General features: G+C 39.8%; 1 protein-coding gene across 2 annotated transcripts; it reads right to left on the minus strand.

Moving 5' to 3' along the window:
• Nucleotides 1–524: 524 nt before the first annotated feature.
• LOC128231961 (cubilin-like) lies at nt 525–17548 on the minus strand. Of its 2 annotated transcripts, XM_052945259.1 has the most exons (6): nt 17405–17548; nt 13872–14032; nt 12910–12997; nt 12480–12620; nt 2453–2658; nt 525–907 (listed from the first exon to the last, which is right to left on the minus strand). In XM_052945259.1, exons 1-6 carry the CDS (start codon nt 17466–17468, stop codon nt 764–766), a joined length of 804 nt encoding a protein of 267 aa, XP_052801219.1. In that variant the 5' UTR covers nt 17469–17548; the 3' UTR covers nt 525–763. The 2 variants fall into 2 exon arrangements, with proteins under 2 accessions (XP_052801219.1, XP_052801220.1); XM_052945260.1 differs by lacking the exon at nt 13872–14032 and having other exon boundaries at nt 17405–17486.
• Nucleotides 17549–19378: the final 1830 nt, after the last annotated feature.

The raw sequence follows: 19378 nt of genomic DNA on the forward strand, positions 1-19378 counted from the left end.
AATCTCTCAGAGCAACGTTGGCAAATGTATGAACTAACTGATTTTCCTTTTTAAACCGTTAGGTGGTCAAAGGTTTACTATTGTGTTAAAAGTTTAACTCAAATATTTAAAGAAGACATATAACGCTTATGATACTCGTCAAAGGTAATATATGATTGATGGATTTATTCACTAATCGTCAATACCCGGGAACAGACTAAAGGGATTACGTGTTGTGACCCCATCCTGAACACATGCATTTTCTCTTCGATAAAACACCGCGTTGGTGCCATGGGTATTCATTTTGCGGATACAGAGGAGACCTCCAAACCCACCAAAATAAATCGTATTTGATGTAGCACAAAGAACTAGTAAGTCTCTATCTTCTCTAAGTTGCATTATATCTGGTTTCAACACTTCAGGGATCTAAATCCCTAGAGATATAAGACCAGATTTTTAGTGTTGCTTTTATTTATGAACAGTTACGCCATTCAAGGTTAAAGCCTGTGAAACTAACAACAAGTTCAACAACATAGTAGGCTAAATGGTTATTTAAACTTTTATTTATTTGGTTATGAATGAGAGCATTGGTTTTCGTAATATAGAACATTTGTAACACTACACTGTACGTCAAAATAGCAAAAAAAGAAATAAAAACATTATTGCACCAGAAATACAGTTACTTTGCTGCAGGAAACAGATGAATGGTATGTAATGACTAAGCTTGTACAGTTAATATTTAGCAGTGCAGTGTCCGGTGGTATGGCACTGTCTGTTTTTGCCTTCACTGGTAGGTCGATGGTTGCTGCCCCTGGGGGTAGGGCACGGCACCGTATTGTTGGGGGACGGGCTGGTTGTAGCCCTGCCCGGGAGTTCCATACCCCGGAGTCGTGTTGGCAACGACTTGTACGTGAGTTGGTCCTCGGTGCTGGAAAACCAATTCATCACGTTAAGTTTTACATTTGATAGGAGTATTGATTTCTATTTATTTGAAATAATTATTACAACATTAATTTTGACCTTATAAATTTGCGAATTGGCTGATTTAAGTTTCACCTTCTCGTCTTTCATGACCAACATCGGATTGCAGAAGGTTATGCAGCCAATTGTCGCTAATGCACCAGTCAATTGTAACCACGGCCCCTAAGATCCGGGGAATAGCGGGGACTTTGACTTTTGGTCCAGCCAAGCCCGGCTAAAATCCCCGCTCTGTGGGGACGAACCGCTGGTAAAATCCCCGCCAAATGCCCCCGAACCCCAGGGGCCCTAGGTAAGGCCCATTCCCTGCTATTTTTGGTGCAAAGACAAAACCACCGCATTCACCCGGCACTGTGGGGCGTTAAAACACGGCCCATTTTCCCGGCTATCCCCGGTATATCCCCGGACGTGGGGGGCCGTGGTAACAATTGACTGGTGCATAAGACGAATATAAACACCGCAAAATTGTGACATTTTTGGAGCTACGTATATTGCAGAAATGTAAAATCCGGAATAATTTAAGACAAATAATGTATTCGATCCTTTTAATTCCGTTTGAAAATTAAAAACCGGACATGATATCAAGAAAGAATCGTATGGATATTATGTGCGCTCTGCTAAATCGTGGCCACTCAATTGGTTGTATATATGTTTATGACGACATTTCCTGTATATAGAGAATACTAGGTTAGTGCCGTGGGTTAAGGAAGTTTATCTGGCAAGGCGGATAAATTCTGCTGTCGAGCCAGATTTAATAACTTCCTACATCCATGCCACTAACCTAGTATTCTATTTATCCGGTTACTTTGTTGTTGTTTTTTTTCAAAATTAATGTTGACATCGAAACACTAGGTGTTCATGATTAAATGTGCCCCCAAATTAGTTCTCAAAACTGTTCAATTTTATTCAATACGTTTATAGCCAAAGTAATTGCATTTTAATACGTCAATATAAATTAAAAAACACGAAAGCTCATAAAAGTACATTAACGTGGATCAGTCACCACACATTATATAATAATGTAACAATTATTCCGCAAGTCACAGAATTCACAGGTCATGATTCAAAATCACGAGCGTTTACAAACAATCGTCACATGTTCAACGGATTCAATTCATGTTGATGTTTAAGAACAAAGTGTTGGATGTTCAGAACCGCGTCGGGAAGGAGCGAACTCATTTCTGTTGTAAATGATATGTTGTCATTCACCACAGAAATTGAATTAACTATCGTTGAATGCTGCACATTTTTCAGCATTAGCGAGTGAGTAAAGTGCATAGTAGATTTTCAGGCCGATTTTCTTTCCAATTGTCAGTACAGTTTAAAAAAATGCTGTATAACTGCTTGTAATTATAATGTATTTTTTCATGCAGCAACTTAGTTTTTCATGTCGACGGGAATAAAATACAAAGATAAAATAGGATAACATAAAACACCAAATGGTTCAAGTTTAGTCATATATTTGATGACGACCAACACTTAATACATTACTCACATATCTGTGTCGTCTGCGCCGACAAATGATGATGAAAACAGTGGCGAAGACGCAGAAAAAGAAGCAGCCAACGACGATTCCAGCAATGACCCCTCCCGCCAGAGGGCAGTCCGAGTAATCCCCGCAAGGGTTGTAACCGTTACACATTAGCTTGTCCGAGATACACCGCCCGTTGTCACAGGCATGCTCATCGGAATAGCAGTAGCCTGAAAATTAAATAAATAATACTGTACTTTTATATAAAATGTATGCTTCAATCTCTTGAACGTTCATGATAAGTCAAGCCAATCTGACTAAATGTTTGTATTGTTTCGTAAATTACTTGTAAAAAAACTTGTCATCGATAAACTCAACATTCGTACAATTGCAATAGTGGCAGATGAATTACTGGGCACATCGTCGGCAACCACGGCGCTTTCCTCCGTTACACTTCATACGTACAACGCATAGCGTAGTGCGTATCGGGGGTATCCGACGATGTACTGGGCATTAAGGCTTACATAATACATAACGAGGACAATATGTTATTCGAACCCCACGATGGACGGTTCCACTTGAACAGACTCGAGGGGACCGAATCTCACTGTGGACACTTTTTTGAACACATGAACAGGCGTTCGTGAAAACTATGTGAGCACTTGAACACGGGAGCAGACTCAATAACCTCAAAATGCAATGTGGACACTTTCACTTGAACACGGAAATAGACTCAATGGGCTCAAAATACAATGTGGACACTTTCACTTGAACTCGAGAGCAGACTCAATGGGCTCAAAATGTAATGTGATAACTTTCACTTGAACACGGGAGCAGACCCAATGGGCTCAAAATGCAATGTGGACACTTTCACTTGAACACGAGAGCAGACTCAATGGGCTCACAATGCAATGTGGACACTTTCACTTGAACTCGAGAGCAGACTCAATGGGCTCAAAATGCAATGTGGACACTTTCACTTGAACTCGAGAGCAGACTCAATGGGCTCAAAATGCAATGTGGACACTTTCACTTGAAAACGGGAATATACACAATGGGCTCAAAATGTAATGTGGACACTTTCACTTGAACTCGAGAGCAGACTCAATGGGCTCAAAATGCAATGTGGACACTTTCACTTGAAAACGGGAATATACACAATGGGCTCAAAATGTAATGTGGACACTTTCAATTGAACACGAGAGCAGACTCAATGGGCTCAAAATGCAATGTGGACACTTTCACTTGAACGCGGGAGCAGACCCAATGGGCTCAAAATGCAATGTGTACATCACTTGAACACGGGAGCAGATTCAATGGACTCAAAATGCAATGTGTACATCACTTGAACACGGGAGCAGACTCAATGGGCTCAAAATGCAATGTGGACACTTTCACTTGAACACGGGAGCAAATTCAATGGACTCAAAATGCAATGTGGACACTTTCACTTGAACACGGGAGCAGATTCAAAGGGCTCAAAATGCAATGTGGACACTTTCACTTGAACACGGGAGCAAATTCAAAGGGCTCAAAATGCAATGTGGACACTTTCACTTGAACACGGGAGCAGACTCAATGGGCTCAAAATGCAATGTGGACACTTTCACTTGAACACGGGAGCAGACCCAATGGGCTCAAAATGCAATGTGGACACTTTCACTTGAACACGGGAGCAGACCCAATGGGCTCAAAATGCAATGTGGACACTTTCACTTGAACACGGGAGCAGACCCAATGGGCTCAAAATGCAATGTGGACACTTTCACTTGAACACGGGAGCAGATTCAAAGGGCTCAAAATGCAATGTGGACACTTTCACTTGAACAAGGGAGCAAATTCAATGGGCTCAAACAGCAATGTGGACACTTTCACTTGAACACGGGAGCAGATTCAATGGGCTCAAAATGCAATGTGGACACTTTCATTTGAACACGGGAGCAGACTCAATGGGCTCAAAATGCAATGTGGACACTTTCACTTGAACACGGGAGCAGATTCAATGGGCTCAAAATGTAATGTGGACACTTTCACTTGAACACGGGAGCAGACCCAATGGGCTCAAAATGCAATGTGGACATCTCTTGAATACGGGAGCAGATTCAATGGACTCAAAATGCAATGTGTACACTTTCACTTGAACACGAGAGCAGACTCAATGGGCTCAAAATGCAATGTGGACACTTTCACTTGAACACAAGGGCAGACCCAATGGGTTCAAAATGCAATGTGTACATCACTTGAACACGGGAGCAGATTCAATGGGCTCAAAATGTAATGTGGACACTTTCACTTGAACACGGGAGCAGACCCAATGGGCTCAAAATGCAATGTGTACACTTTTACTTGAACACGGGAGCAGATTCAATGGGCTCAAAATGTAATGCGAACACTTTCACTTGAACACGGGAGCAGACCCAATGGGCTCAGAATGCAATGCGGACACTTTCACTTGAACACGGGAGCAGACCCAATGGGCTCAAATTGCAATGTGGACACTTTCACTTGAACACGGGAGCAGATTCAATGGGCTCAAAATGCAATGTGGACACTTTCACTTGAACACGGGAGCAGACTCAATGGACTCAAAATGTAATGTGGACACTTTCACTTGAACACGGGAGCAAATTCAAAGGGCTCAAAATGCAATGTGTACACTTTCACTTGAACACGGGAGCAGACTCAATGGACTCAAAATGCAATGTGGACACTTTCACTTGAACACGGTAGCAGATTCAATGGACTCAAAATGCAATGTGGACACTTTCACTTGAACACGGGAGCAGACCCAATGGGCTCAAAATGCAATGTGGACACTTTCACTTGAACACGGGAGCAGACTCAATGTACTCAAAATGCAATGTGGACACTTTCACTTGAACACGGGAGCAAATTCAAAGGGCTCAAAATGCAATGTGTACACTTTCACTTGAACACGGTAGCAGACTCAATGGACTCAAAATGCAATGTGGACACTTTCACTTGAACACGGTAGCAGATTCAATGGACTCAAAATGCAATGTGTACACTTTCACTTGAACACGAGAGCAGATTCAAAGGGCTCAAAATGCAATGTGGACACTTTCACTTGAACACGGGAGCGGACTCAATGGGCTCAAAATGCAATGTGGACACTTTCACTTGAACACGGGAGCAGATTCAATGGACTCAAAATGCAATGTGGACACTTTCACTTGAACAAGGGAGCAGATTCAAAGGGCTCAAAATGCAATGTGGACACTTTCACTTGAACACGGGAGCGGACTCAATGGGCTCAAAATGCAATGTGGACACTTTCACTTGAACACGAGGGCAGACCCAATGGGCTCAAAATGCAATGTGTACATCACTTGAACACGGGAGCAGATTCAATGGACTCAAAATGCAATGTGTACACTTTCCCTTGAACACGGGAGCAGACTCAATGGACTCAAAATGCAATGTGTATATCACTTGAACACGGGAGCAGACTCAATGGGCTCAAAATGCAATGTGTACACTTTCACTTGAACACGGAAGCAGATTCAACGGACTCAAAATGCAATGTGTACACTTTCACTTGAACACGAGAGCAGATTCAAAGGGCTCAAAATGCAATGTGGACACTTTCACTTGAACACGGGAGCGGACTCAATGGGCTCAAAATGCAATGTGGACACTTTCACTTGAACACGGGAGCGGACTCAATGGGCTCAAAATGCAATGTGGACACTTTCACTTGAACACGGGAGCAGACTCAATGGACTCAAAATGCAATGTGGACACTTTTACTTGAACACGGGAGCAGATTCAATGGACTCAAAATGCAATGTGGACACTTTCACTTGAACACGGGAGCAGACTCAATGGACTCAAAATGCAATGTGTACATCACTTGGACACGGTAGCAGACTCAATGGGCTCAAAATGCAATGTGGACACTTTCACTTGAACACGAGAGCAGATTCAATGGACTCAAAATGCAATGTGTACACTTTCACTTAAACACGGGAGCAGATTCAATGGACTCAAAATGCAATGTGTACACTTTCACTTGAACACGGGAGCAGACTCAATGGACTCAAAATGCAATGTGTACACTTTCACTTGAACACGAGAGCAGATTCAATGGACTCAAAATGCAATGTGTACACTTTCACTTGAACACGGGAGAAGACTCAATGGACTCAAAATGCAATGTGTACACTTTCACTTGAACACGAGAGCAGGTTCAATGGACTCAAAATGCAATGTGTACACTTTCACTTGAACACGGGAGCAGACTCAATGGACTCAAAATGCAATGTGGACACTTTCACTTGAACACGGGAGCAGATTCAATGGACTCAAAATGCAATGTGTACACTTTCACTTGAACACGGGAGCAGACTCAATGGACTCAAAATGCAATGTGTACACTTTCACTTGAACACGAGATCAGATTCAATGGACTCAAAATGCAATGTGTACACTTTCACTTGAACACGGGAGAAGACTCAATGGACTCAAAATGCAATGTGTACACTTTCACTTGAACACGAGAGCAGGTTCAATGGACTCAAAATGCAATGTGTACACTTTCACTTGAACACGGGAGCAGACTCAATGGACTCAAAATGCAATGTGGACACTTTCACTTGAACACGGGAGCAGATTCAATGGACTCAAAATGCAATGTGGACACTTTCACTTGAACACGTGAGCAGATTCAATGGACACAAAATGCAATGTGTACATCACTTGAACACGGGAGCAGATTCAATGGACTCAAAATGTAATGTGTACACTTTCACTTGAACACGGTAGCAAACTCAATAGACTCAAAATGAAATGTGTACATCACTTGAACACGGGAGTAGATTCAATGGACTCAAAATGCAATGTGGACACTTTCACTTGAACACGGGAGTAGACTCAATGGACTCAAAATGCAATGCGTACATCACTTGAACACGGGAGCAGATTCAATGGGCTCAAAATGCAATGTGGACACTTTCACTTTAACACGGGAGCAAACTCAATGGACTCAAAATGCAATGTGTACATCACTTGAACACGGGAGCAGATTCAATGGGCTCAAAATGTAATGTGAACACTTTCACTTGAACACGGGAGCAGAATCAATGGGCTCAAAGTTCAATGTGTACACTTTCACTTGAACACGGGAGCAGATTCAAAGGGCTCAAAATGCAATGTGGACACTTTCACTTGAACACGGGAGCAGATTCAAAGGGCTCAAAATGCAATGTGGACACTTTCACTTGAACACGAGAGCAGATTCAATGGACTCAAAATGCAATGTGGACACTTTCACTTGAACACGGGAGCAGACTCAATGGACTCAAAATGCAATGTGTACATCACTTGAACACGGGAGCAGATTCAATGGGCTCAAAATGTAATGTGGACACTTTCACTTGAACACGGGAGCAGAATCAATGGGCTCAAAATGCAATGTGTACACTTTCACTTGAACACGGGAGCAGACCCAATAGGCTCAAAGTTCAATGTGGACACTTTCACTTGAACACGGGAGCAGACCCATTGGGCTCAAAGTTCATTGTGGACACTTTCACTTGAACACGAGAGCAGAGCCAATGGGCTCAAAGTTCAATGTGGACACTTTCACTTGAACACGGGAATAGACACAATGGGCTCAAAATGCAATGTGGACACTTTCACTTGAACACGAGAACAGACTCAATGGGCTCAAAATGCAATGTGGACACTTTCACTTGAACACGGGAGCAGACCCAATGGGCTCAAAATGTAATGTGGACACTTTCACTTGAACACGAGAGCAGACTCAATAAGCTCAAAATACAATGTGGACACTTGCACTTGAACACGGGAGCAGATTCAATGGGCTCAAAATGCAATGTGGACACTTTCACTTGAACACGAGAGCAGACCCAATGGGCTCAAATTGCAATGTGGACACTTTCACTTGAACACGGAAGCAGACCCAATGGGCTCAAAATGCAATGTGGACACTTTCACTTGAACACGGGAGCAGAATCAATGGGCTCAAAATGCAATGTGGACACTTTCACTTGAACACGGGAGCAGACCCAATGGGCTCAAAATGCAATGTGGACACTTTCACTTGAACACGGGAGCAGACCCAATGGGCTCAAATTGCAATGTGGACACTTTCACTTGAACACGGAAGCAGACCCAATGGGCTCAAAATGCAATGTGGACACTTTCACTTGAACACGGGAGCAGAATCAATGGGCTCAAAATGCAATGTGGACACTTTCACTTGAACACGGGAGCAGACCCAATGGGCTCAAAATGCAATGTGGACACGTTCACTTGAACACGGGAGCAGATTCAATGGGCTCAAAATGCGATGTGGACACTTTCACTTGAACACGGGAATAGAGTCAATGGGCTCAAAATGCAATGTGGACACTTTCACTTGAACACGAGAGCAGACCCAATGGGCTCAAAATGCAATGTGGACACTCACTTGGACACTGGAGCAGACTCAATGGGCTCAAAATGCAATGTGGACACTTTCACTTGGACACAGGAGCAGACTCAATGGGCTCAAAATGCAATGTGGACACTTTCACTTGGACACGGGAGCAGATTCAAAGGGCTCAAAATGACATGTGGACACTTTCACTTGAACACGGGAGTAGACTCAATGGGCTCAAAATGCAATGTGGACACTTTTACTTAAACTCGGGAGCAGACTCAATGGGCTCAAAATGCAATGTGGACACTTTCACTTGAACACGGGAGCAGATTCAATGGACTCAAAATGCAATGTGTACACTTTCACTTGAACACGGGAGTAGACTCAATGGGCTCAAAATGCAATGTGGACACTTTTACTTGAACTCGGGAGCAGACTCAATGGGCTCAAAATGCAATGTGGACACTTTCACTTGAACACGGGAGCAGACTCAGTGGGCTCAAAATGCAATGTGTACACTTTCACTTAAACACGGGAGCAGACTCAATGGGCTCAAAATGCAATGTGTACACTTTCACTTGAACACGGGAGCAGATTCAATGGGCTCTATATGCGATGTGTACACTTTCACTTGAACACGGGAGCAGACTCAGTGGGCTCAAAATGTAATGTGGAAACTTTCACTTGAACACGGGAGCAGACTCAGTGGGCTCAAAATGCAATGTGTACACTTTCACTTGAACACGGGAGTAGACTCAATGGGCTCAAAATGCAATGTGGACACTTTTACTTGAACTCGGGAGCAGACTCAATGGGCTCAAAATGCAATGTGTACACTTTCACTTGAACACGAGAGCAGATTCAAAGGGCTCAAAATGCAATGTGGACACTTTCACTTGAACACGGGAGTAGACTCAATGGGCTCAAAATGCAATGTGGACACTTTTACTTGAACTCGGGAGCAGACTCAAAGGGCTCAAAATGCAATGTGGACACTTTCACTTGAACACGAGAGCAGATTCAATGGACTCAAAATGCAATGTGGACACTTTCACTTGAACACGGGAGCAGACTCAATGGACTCAAAATGCAATGTGTACATCACTTGAACACGGGAGCAGATTCAATGGGCTCAAAATGTAATGTGGACACTTTCACTTGAACACGGGAGCAGAATCAATGGGCTCAAAATGCAATGTGTACACTTTCACTTGAACACGGGAGCAGACCCAATAGGCTCAAAGTTCAATGTGGACACTTTCACTTGAACACGGGAGCAGACCCATTGGGCTCAAAGTTCATTGTGGACACTTTCACTTGAACACGAGAGCAGAGCCAATGGGCTCAAAGTTCAATGTGGACACTTTCACTTGAACACGGGAATAGACACAATGGGCTCAAAATGCAATGTGGACACTTTCACTTGAACACGAGAACAGACTCAATGGGCTCAAAATGCAATGTGGACACTTTCACTTGAACACGGGAGCAGACCCAATGGGCTCAAAATGTAATGTGGACACTTTCACTTGAACACGAGAGCAGACTCAATAAGCTCAAAATACAATGTGGACACTTGCACTTGAACACGGGAGCAGATTCAATGGGCTCAAAATGCAATGTGGACACTTTCACTTGAACACGAGAGCAGACCCAATGGGCTCAAATTGCAATGTGGACACTTTCACTTGAACACGGAAGCAGACCCAATGGGCTCAAAATGCAATGTGGACACTTTCACTTGAACACGGGAGCAGACCCAATTGTCTCAAATTGCAATGTGGACACTTTCATTTGAACACGGAAGCAGACCCAATGGGCTCAAAATGCAATGTGGACACTTTCACTTGAACACGGGAGCAGACCCAATGGGCTCAAAATGCAATGTGGACACTTTCACTTGAACACGGGAGCAGACCCAATGGGCTCAAATTGCAATGTGGACACTTTCACTTGAACACGGAAGCAGACCCAATGGGCTCAAAATGCAATGTGGACACTTTCACTTGAACACGGGAGCAGAATCAATGGGCTCAAAATGCAATGTGGACACTTTCACTTGAACACGGGAGCAGACCCAATGGGCTCAAAATGCAATGTGGACACGTTCACTTGAACACGGGAGCAGATTCAATGGGCTCAAAATGCGATGTGGACACTTTCACTTGAACACGGGAATAGAGTCAATGGGCTCAAAATGCAATGTGGACACTTTCACTTGAACACGAGAGCAGACCCAATGGGCTCAAAATGCAATGTGGACACTCACTTGTACACTGGAGCAGACTCAATGGGCTCAAAATGCAATGTGGACACTTTCACTTGGACACAGGAGCAGATTCAATGGGCTCAAAATGCAATGTGGACACTTTCACTTGGACACGGGAGCAGATTCAAAGGGCTCAAAATGACATGTGGACACTTTCACTTGAACACGGGAGTAGACTCAATGGGCTCAAAATGCAATGTGGACACTTTTACTTAAACTCGGGAGCAGACTCAATGGGCTCAAAATGCAATGTGGACACTTTCACTTGAACACGGGAGCAGATTCAATGGACTCAAAATGCAATGTGTACACTTTCACTTGAACACGGGAGTAGACTCAATGGGCTCAAAATGCAATGTGGACACTTTTACTTGAACTCGGGAGCAGACTCAATGGGCTCAAAATGCAATGTGGACACTTTCACTTGAACACGGGAGCAGACTCAGTGGGCTCAAAATGAAATGTGTACACTTTCACTTAAACACGGGAGCAGACTCAATGGGCTCAAAATGCAATGTGTACACTTTCACTTGAACACGGGAGCAGATTCAATGGGCTCTAAATGCAATGTGTACACTTTCACTTGAACACGGGAGCAGACTCAGTGGGCTCAAAATGTAATGTGGAAACTTTCACTTGAACACGGGAGCAGACTCAGTGGGCTCAAAATGCAATGTGTACACTTTCACTTGAACACGGGAGTAGACTCAATGGGCTCAAAATGCAATGTGGACACTTTTACTTGAACTCGGGAGCAGACTCAATGGGCTCAAAATGCAATGTGTACACTTTCACTTGAACACGAGAGCAGATTCAAAGGGCTCAAAATGCAATGTGGACACTTTCACTTGAACACGGGAGTAGACTCAATGGGCTCAAAATGCAATGTGGACACTTTTACTTGAACTCGGGAGCAGACTCAAAGGGCTCAAAATGCAATGTGGACACTTTCACTTGAACACGAGAGCAGGGTCAATGGGCTCAAAATGCAATGTGGACACTTTCACTTGAACACGGGAGCAGATTCAATGGGCTCAAAATGACATGTGGACACTTTCTCCTGAACACGGGAGCATGTAAATTGACGGGAATCAGATCGTGCTATTGACACTGTAAACACTGGAACAGACTCTAGGGATTCGAGCCCACTATGGATACTTTAACTTAGACACGGGAAAAGACTCAATGGTTTCGAGCCCCAACATGGATACTTTCTCTTGAACACGGGAACATACACAACGGATTCGAGACCAACTATGAACACTCCCTCCTGTACACGGGAACTGACTCATTGGATTCGATACCAACTATGGATACTATATTTTGAACATATATATATAATATGTTCACATTTTTTTTTATATTTTCTGACTTACCAGTATGGTAGGATGTGATGACCATGTCAAAGACACTGTATTGGATGGAACTGCCGCTATGGAAACTGAGAGTGAGGGCGTTCCCGGAAGTTTTGAAAACCTGGGAACTAATTGAGAAGCCGCATTGTCTGTTCAACAGTCCTTTGTAAAAAACATAACATATTGTATAAAATAACAGTGCTGTTGACGTTGACGAGCACACACACACACACACGCACGCACGCACGCACGCGCACACGAACGCACTGTTATTAACCATTATTCTAAAATTACAGTACTCGTGAGTTAATGGTTATTTTCTAAATTTTCAAAAGATAAACTCTATATAATTTCGACACTTAAACATGCTTGAGTTGTTTAATTGCATACCACAAAAATCTTGCTGACTAGTCAAATAAAACCCCTGGTTTCATACACAATATTAACATACCATCAACATAACGTGACCTGACGTTTGGGCCGTCAAAGACCTCAAGCCAGTCTCGGGTACAGCTGGTAGTCGACCCTATTGCAATGCTCTACAACAACCAAAACATGTACGTACCCACCGTAAGTATTTAAAATATGCATGAATGATCGTTAATAGGGGTACTTAGTTATGTCTGATCCTATGTCAGCCTTGTATACATACATATATATGTATATTGTATTTATTGTACGAAATGTTATACAAAGATATTCACCGTATGATTGTAAATAAGTAAATAACTGATGTATAAATCATATAGTATTTGACCCGACCCTATATCATACCAATGGTCTGCAACACGTGAGCCAACAAGTTTTGGGACTGCGTGCAGTATTAGCTCAGTCTCAATAAAATGCATACAGCTACACTCTATCAAATACATACAGCTACACTCTATCAAATACATACAGCTACACTCTATCAAATACATACAGCTACACTCTATCAAATACATACAGCTACACTCTATCACATACATACAGCTACACTCTATCAAATACATACAGCTACACTCTATCAAATACATACAGCTACACTCTATCAAAGTCGGGCAATTGTACGGCACCAATTGAATTCACGGCAGGTACATAACAACAATGTTTCGAAGCTCATAAAAATGCTTACGTTCTGAATACGTGAACAAATAAAATATATCCTATATGACATATCAAAGTAGTGTGAATTCAATTTAAATGTTTGTGGGATGCATTTTTACAAGGACCTACATAAACTGACAATGAAAGGTGTTGCTACATTGAATAATAATTTAAAGTTAAAGAGAAATAAACGAGTATGCTAGCAATTCAGTGCTTGGAACTGATATATGAGAACACAATCTTTTCTACGTTTAAATGTGCAAATAAGTTTGAAAAACAAGCATTTATAAAGCTTCATTATATAAATGGACTTTACATTGACCATACCTTGAAATAAAGCATGAACTGTTTGAGTGATGTGGTATTAACAGTCATATAACAGTCCTTATTGGGGCTGTAATTGATCGTTGACGTCAATTTCAGGCGTATGGCGTCAAGAGAATAGTAAGGAAAATTCAAGGTGGTTCCACATCGTTGATTCAAGTAGTCTACAACATTAGAAGTATATATTATTTTAAATTAATCAAGTTTACAACAATATGTACCATACATTTAAATAGATTAAATGTTTGCCCAGACTATTGTCAATTGGTGACTTCCAAACAAATAGAAATGTCTTTTTCACAAAGAATGCCAAGTGAAAACTTAAAGCTATAGTAGATTTTTTTAAAACGCACTACATTCGTTGTATTAAAGTAATTATAAACGACTTCCTACGAGTCATCTTATCAGCGACAACTGAATGAGGACGTCGTCCCATCATTCGATTCCGGGTCATTTTGGGAGGTAATCCTGTGCGCCTCGTTGCAACGTATTGGGCAAACTGGATTCGGATCCAATAAGAAAACAAGCAAACTTGAATTACACTGACAAACTAACTTTCATTGCCAAATAAATAGTCAATTTCAGTTCAGACAATCTTTCATTGTAGGGAAGGTATTTGGTACATGAAACTAATTTGGTTGCTCCCCTATGTAGACTTTCAATAGAGTCAATAACTTGGGGGGACCGAACGACTTATGTTTATTCCACACGGGGGCGTACACGTATATAATCTCACTAGATCGACTTGAGATTCATATTGAATACCAGTCTAGATACCAAACTGAAAGAATCATGATCATTAGTGATTCTCGTAAATAAAAAAGTATCCTAAAGGCTATCTTTTGCAGAAGTTTGTTTGAAATTTCACCAAAATGTGTGTTATATGCTGACAAATAAACAAAATGGGGGGGGGGGGGGGGGTTAAGGTACACAAAATCGAACAGGAAATGTTTACAGTCGACTGAGTACCATCAAGTTTGGAAAAAAGGAATATATCCGTGCAAGCACAGTTATATAAAATAGTGGAATAAAATACGATCTTACACAGAAATCAACAAATTTTCTGTTTCTTTTATGCTTATTTTCGGAGTTTTATTTTTTTATTTTCTTAATTACCCCATTTTTGAAAAGGGTGTTATTTACGCCGCTACCCGTGGGGCGCCACTCATGCAAAATTATTGCTGTCAATTTTCTATTATCGGTTTGTTGCGAAAGAGTCTTCTGATATTCTTTTTTATAATTTATCATTCGCTCGTTTTTTAGTTGAAAGATTTTAACAGTTATCAATGTTTATCAAAGTTTTATAAGTGCATCCATGTTCCAAAAAAATAACGAAAATACTTTAATTTTAAGCATGGTATGAATACATAACCAAATTGCTACGCCGCCATTTATTGAATGAAAATTTGAAAGGTCGAATGTGTTGGCAAAACAATTGCGGATAATCATTGAATAAGAACATTTTTCTTGGTAGAAGGGTGTGTTTCATGATACATTGATAATCATTCATCTTACTGTCAGAGACCAGTCTATTTTGCTTGAAGACAAGTCGATTTCCAGGTAATGATGACCACGCTAGTTTGTTGATAAATTTTGAGGCGTGGGTCGGGTTAAAAAAATCAGTAAATCTGCAAATTGTTGTGTGAACTTTCCGGGAAGTTCGTATTACGTATTACAACGACAGACAGTTCAAAATACATTTGAACGATGATATAACATTCCATTTATGTTCGAACAGTTGTTTTCGTCTGTAATTTGTTTGGTATGAAAGCAAACGTTCGAACATTCAGCTTCAAGATCAAGAAAACGTTTTAAAAAACGGGATAACCATTTTTTCTAATAAACGGTAAGATGTTAATTTCCAAATAAATCTTTATTTAAACTTATGTAACATTTCTTTAAATTTCCAATATTTTATTTGCAAACATTTTCTGTTTCAAAAGTGAGGTGTTCTGTTTTGATCATGGTGAAGTAACTACAATAGATTTTAAAAGTAATTCTGAAAGTTGATATTTTCACTCCTTTTTTTTGCAGTCAAATTGATATTTTCACTGTTGTTATTTCACTGACAAAACTCATTATTTCATCGAACAGCATAAAAGAAACAATTTTATTTCTTCTTTTTTTATCATAAAACGTTTGTCCGGAATTCGTTTTAATCCTGTAACTTATGGCTATTACTAAGTATTTAGCATTAAGGTCACCATGATTTTCCTTAAATCGATGCAAACAAGTGTTCTCATTATGCAAAACAGAACGGAAGACATGGATTTGAGGTTGATTATCATCGGAAGGATTATAAAGAATAGTATTTGCCGAGAATGGGATTGGTACACTTGAATTTTCATTCCGGTAACCATGTTTTCAATTCCTCACGTACATATTCATCTTTTGGAGGTTATATTGTATTTTACATGCTACGTTGAAGTTTACCTCTGTAAACACCTAGATGAAAGCAGTTGTAATGATGAAGCAAATTAAGAGTGTACTCCGTTTTGTTTCGCTCCCTACCGTGACCCTGGTAACATAACAGGAAGGAAATATTTGAAACAGGAAGAAATTGCTGTGGCGAAGATTTACTCAAATATTGATTTCAAGATATGAACTTTTGGTTATGATATTACCTCCCTTATTCTCCTGCTAGAATACTTGAATGCATAATATTTTGTTAAGTTATGAATAACTGGAATATAATTAAGCATTCACTTTCACGCATCACTACAATATAAAATTCCATCCTGTTAACGGACATACATTCATTTACCAGACACTTGTTCCTGTTTTTCCTTTATCCAGATATATTTTCTTTTATAAAATTCGAACTTTTGAGTATTATTTATATTTAAAAGCACAGGCAAATCAAACTAAGTTTGTAAAACAGTCTTATTAAAACATGTCAGAGTGACAATATATAATCCAAGTATTGTGTTCCATCATGTTACTTAAATTATCTTCTACTACGGCAATATCAATCCTGTTTCCCACTCGAAATGATCACATTATTTAAGCAGTGTGAATCTGACCATATACTCTTTCAAGTAGAAATCATTTTCAGTGAGCATCGTATTGAGCAAAAATTAATAACAGTCAACAATGAAGAGAAAAAAATATGAACAGCTTTTGATTCCATATCTTTTTTTTATGTCAAAATGCCAGAAAAATATCCAAAATTATTTCCTCAAATGCAAAATATACGGATAAATTTTAAATAGCGGATTTCAAGACTCTAGGAAGGAGGATGTGACACCCATCAAATTTCTTTTATGATTAAGAAATTCAGTTGACTACGAGATTCAGACACTGAATTGAAACATTAACTTGCAATTATATATATATATATATATATATATATATATATATATATATATATATATATATATATATATATATATATATATATATATATATTACTCATTGGAAGCAGAAATATCAATCGTATGAATCGCTCGTTGATAATACTTCATGTAAATGATACTTTTAAATGACCCTAAACGAAGCTTTATTTGTAATATAATATAAAGGTTTACTTGACTTACACGTTCGGATTGCAAAAGCATATCCAAGAACTGCGAAAAGAGTAAAATAAATTGAATACTTCATTCTCGTGAATACACTTTCCTTGTATTTATTGACACTTTTTACTGATAAAACCACTCAGTGTCACATGTCGATTGTTAAGTGCTCTCAACATTGCGACATAGGATTTATGAGGAAGAGATCAGTTCATATCCTGTCTCAAATCAGTGATAAGACAAACAATTTCAAATAAATGTGATAATATAAAATGTATGACTAGTTACCTCGACCTTCTGATGAAAAGTCGGGAAAGTCTATGATGTAGTGCACTGAATGGTCACTATACATTTCAAAGTTCGTGCAATCATTCCTAAGTGTATCTATATCAATTCCTGTGCAGCACTATTGTTCACATTTCTAATAATATCATCTAAACGAGAAATGGTCACTTTAAAATGGTAACCCACAAAACCGAGTCACATTCAGCATAATAGAATTTTAATAAAATTCAACACCAGTTAAACTTGATTTTTAAAATAAAACATGTTAAAGCATGGAGTAGACGGTAGCTAAACATCTATTTAACATATAAAAAGAGTTTTGCAATTGTTTTTAGTTGAGATTCATTATGCTTTTAAATCGAAATATCTCAAGTTTTGATAAATTAACACACTCGCATTTCATTTAACGCGAACGCAGTGCAGAATTCATCAGCTTGTTTTAAATATAACTGAATAAAACAATATTGGTTAAAAGGCAACGTATGGAAATACCTTCCATACGTTGCCTTTTAACCAATATTGCTGACATTCACTGATGATAGTATTTTTTTAGGGTTTACTTTTCTTCTATTTAAATTGAAGAGAAGGTACTTTAACATTTATATTCTTTGACACAATGTATCCCTTAAACTGCTCCTGTGTTTTGGAAATCTATTTTTATGATAAGAAAATACTATTCTGTACATGAATGTAAAAAATGATATTGATGTTTATCAAATAAACGAACATCCTATTATGTACAGTACATACATTATACGTGCTAATAATAGAAGCTATTGCATAACAACAGCTATTTGTTAGCGGAACTATATTAAATATGTTTGTTAATAAATTCTACTTCCACTTTTATTCCTACTTTCGTTTTTTATTTTCAAATAGTTTATTAGTGGCGCATGAATATAACGATGTATATCACGAGGTCGTAACGAAGCTTCTCATTGGTCCAGTAAATGCTGGTCCATGCTAGTATATATGTAACCCCCCGTTGAACACTGCCAAGGTCGTTTCCATAGCTTCAAGCGAACAAAATGTTGGTGTTAACCACATTTCTTTTATTATCGAGGAAACTTTACTCTGATTTGTTATGATTATTTTTTCGGACATTACAAAATCCCACCCGCCCAATCCCTTTGGAAAGCTTTGTTGCAGCCTAAGATTATTAGAACGGCTGCTTTCGAGTGTTATACTGTATTTTAGAGGAGCAGTCACTTTGGTACCTGGACCCACAATGTGTTCACGTTTGTAGATCGTGGTGTTTGTACAGAGACGAGGGTTCAACGGGAATTGAGGGACGACGTTGAACGGACAACAGAACATAACGGAAACATTCCATCGGCGTGGCTCTCGTCATTTGGAGTTAGTGCGTGGGCACTTTTTATGTTGAGCCGCTGGGCATATATAATAGGGAAATGATTTAGCCTATAATAGGGAAATGATTTAGCCTAGCTGGGCATATATAATAGGGAAATGATTTAGCCTAGCTGGGCATATATAATAGGGAAATGATTCAGCCTAGCTGGGCATATATAATAGGGAAATGATTTAGCCTAGCTGGGCATATATAATAGGGAAATGATTTAGCCTAGCTGGGCATATATAATAGGGAAATGATTCAGCCTAGCTGGGCATATATAATAGGGAAATGATTCAGCCTAGTTGGGCATATATAATAGGGAAATGATTCAGCCTAGTTGGGCATATATAATAGGGAAA

Source organism: Mya arenaria, chromosome 4, assembly GCF_026914265.1.
Source record: "Mya arenaria isolate MELC-2E11 chromosome 4, ASM2691426v1".
NCBI lineage: Eukaryota > Metazoa > Mollusca > Bivalvia > Myida > Myidae > Mya > Mya arenaria.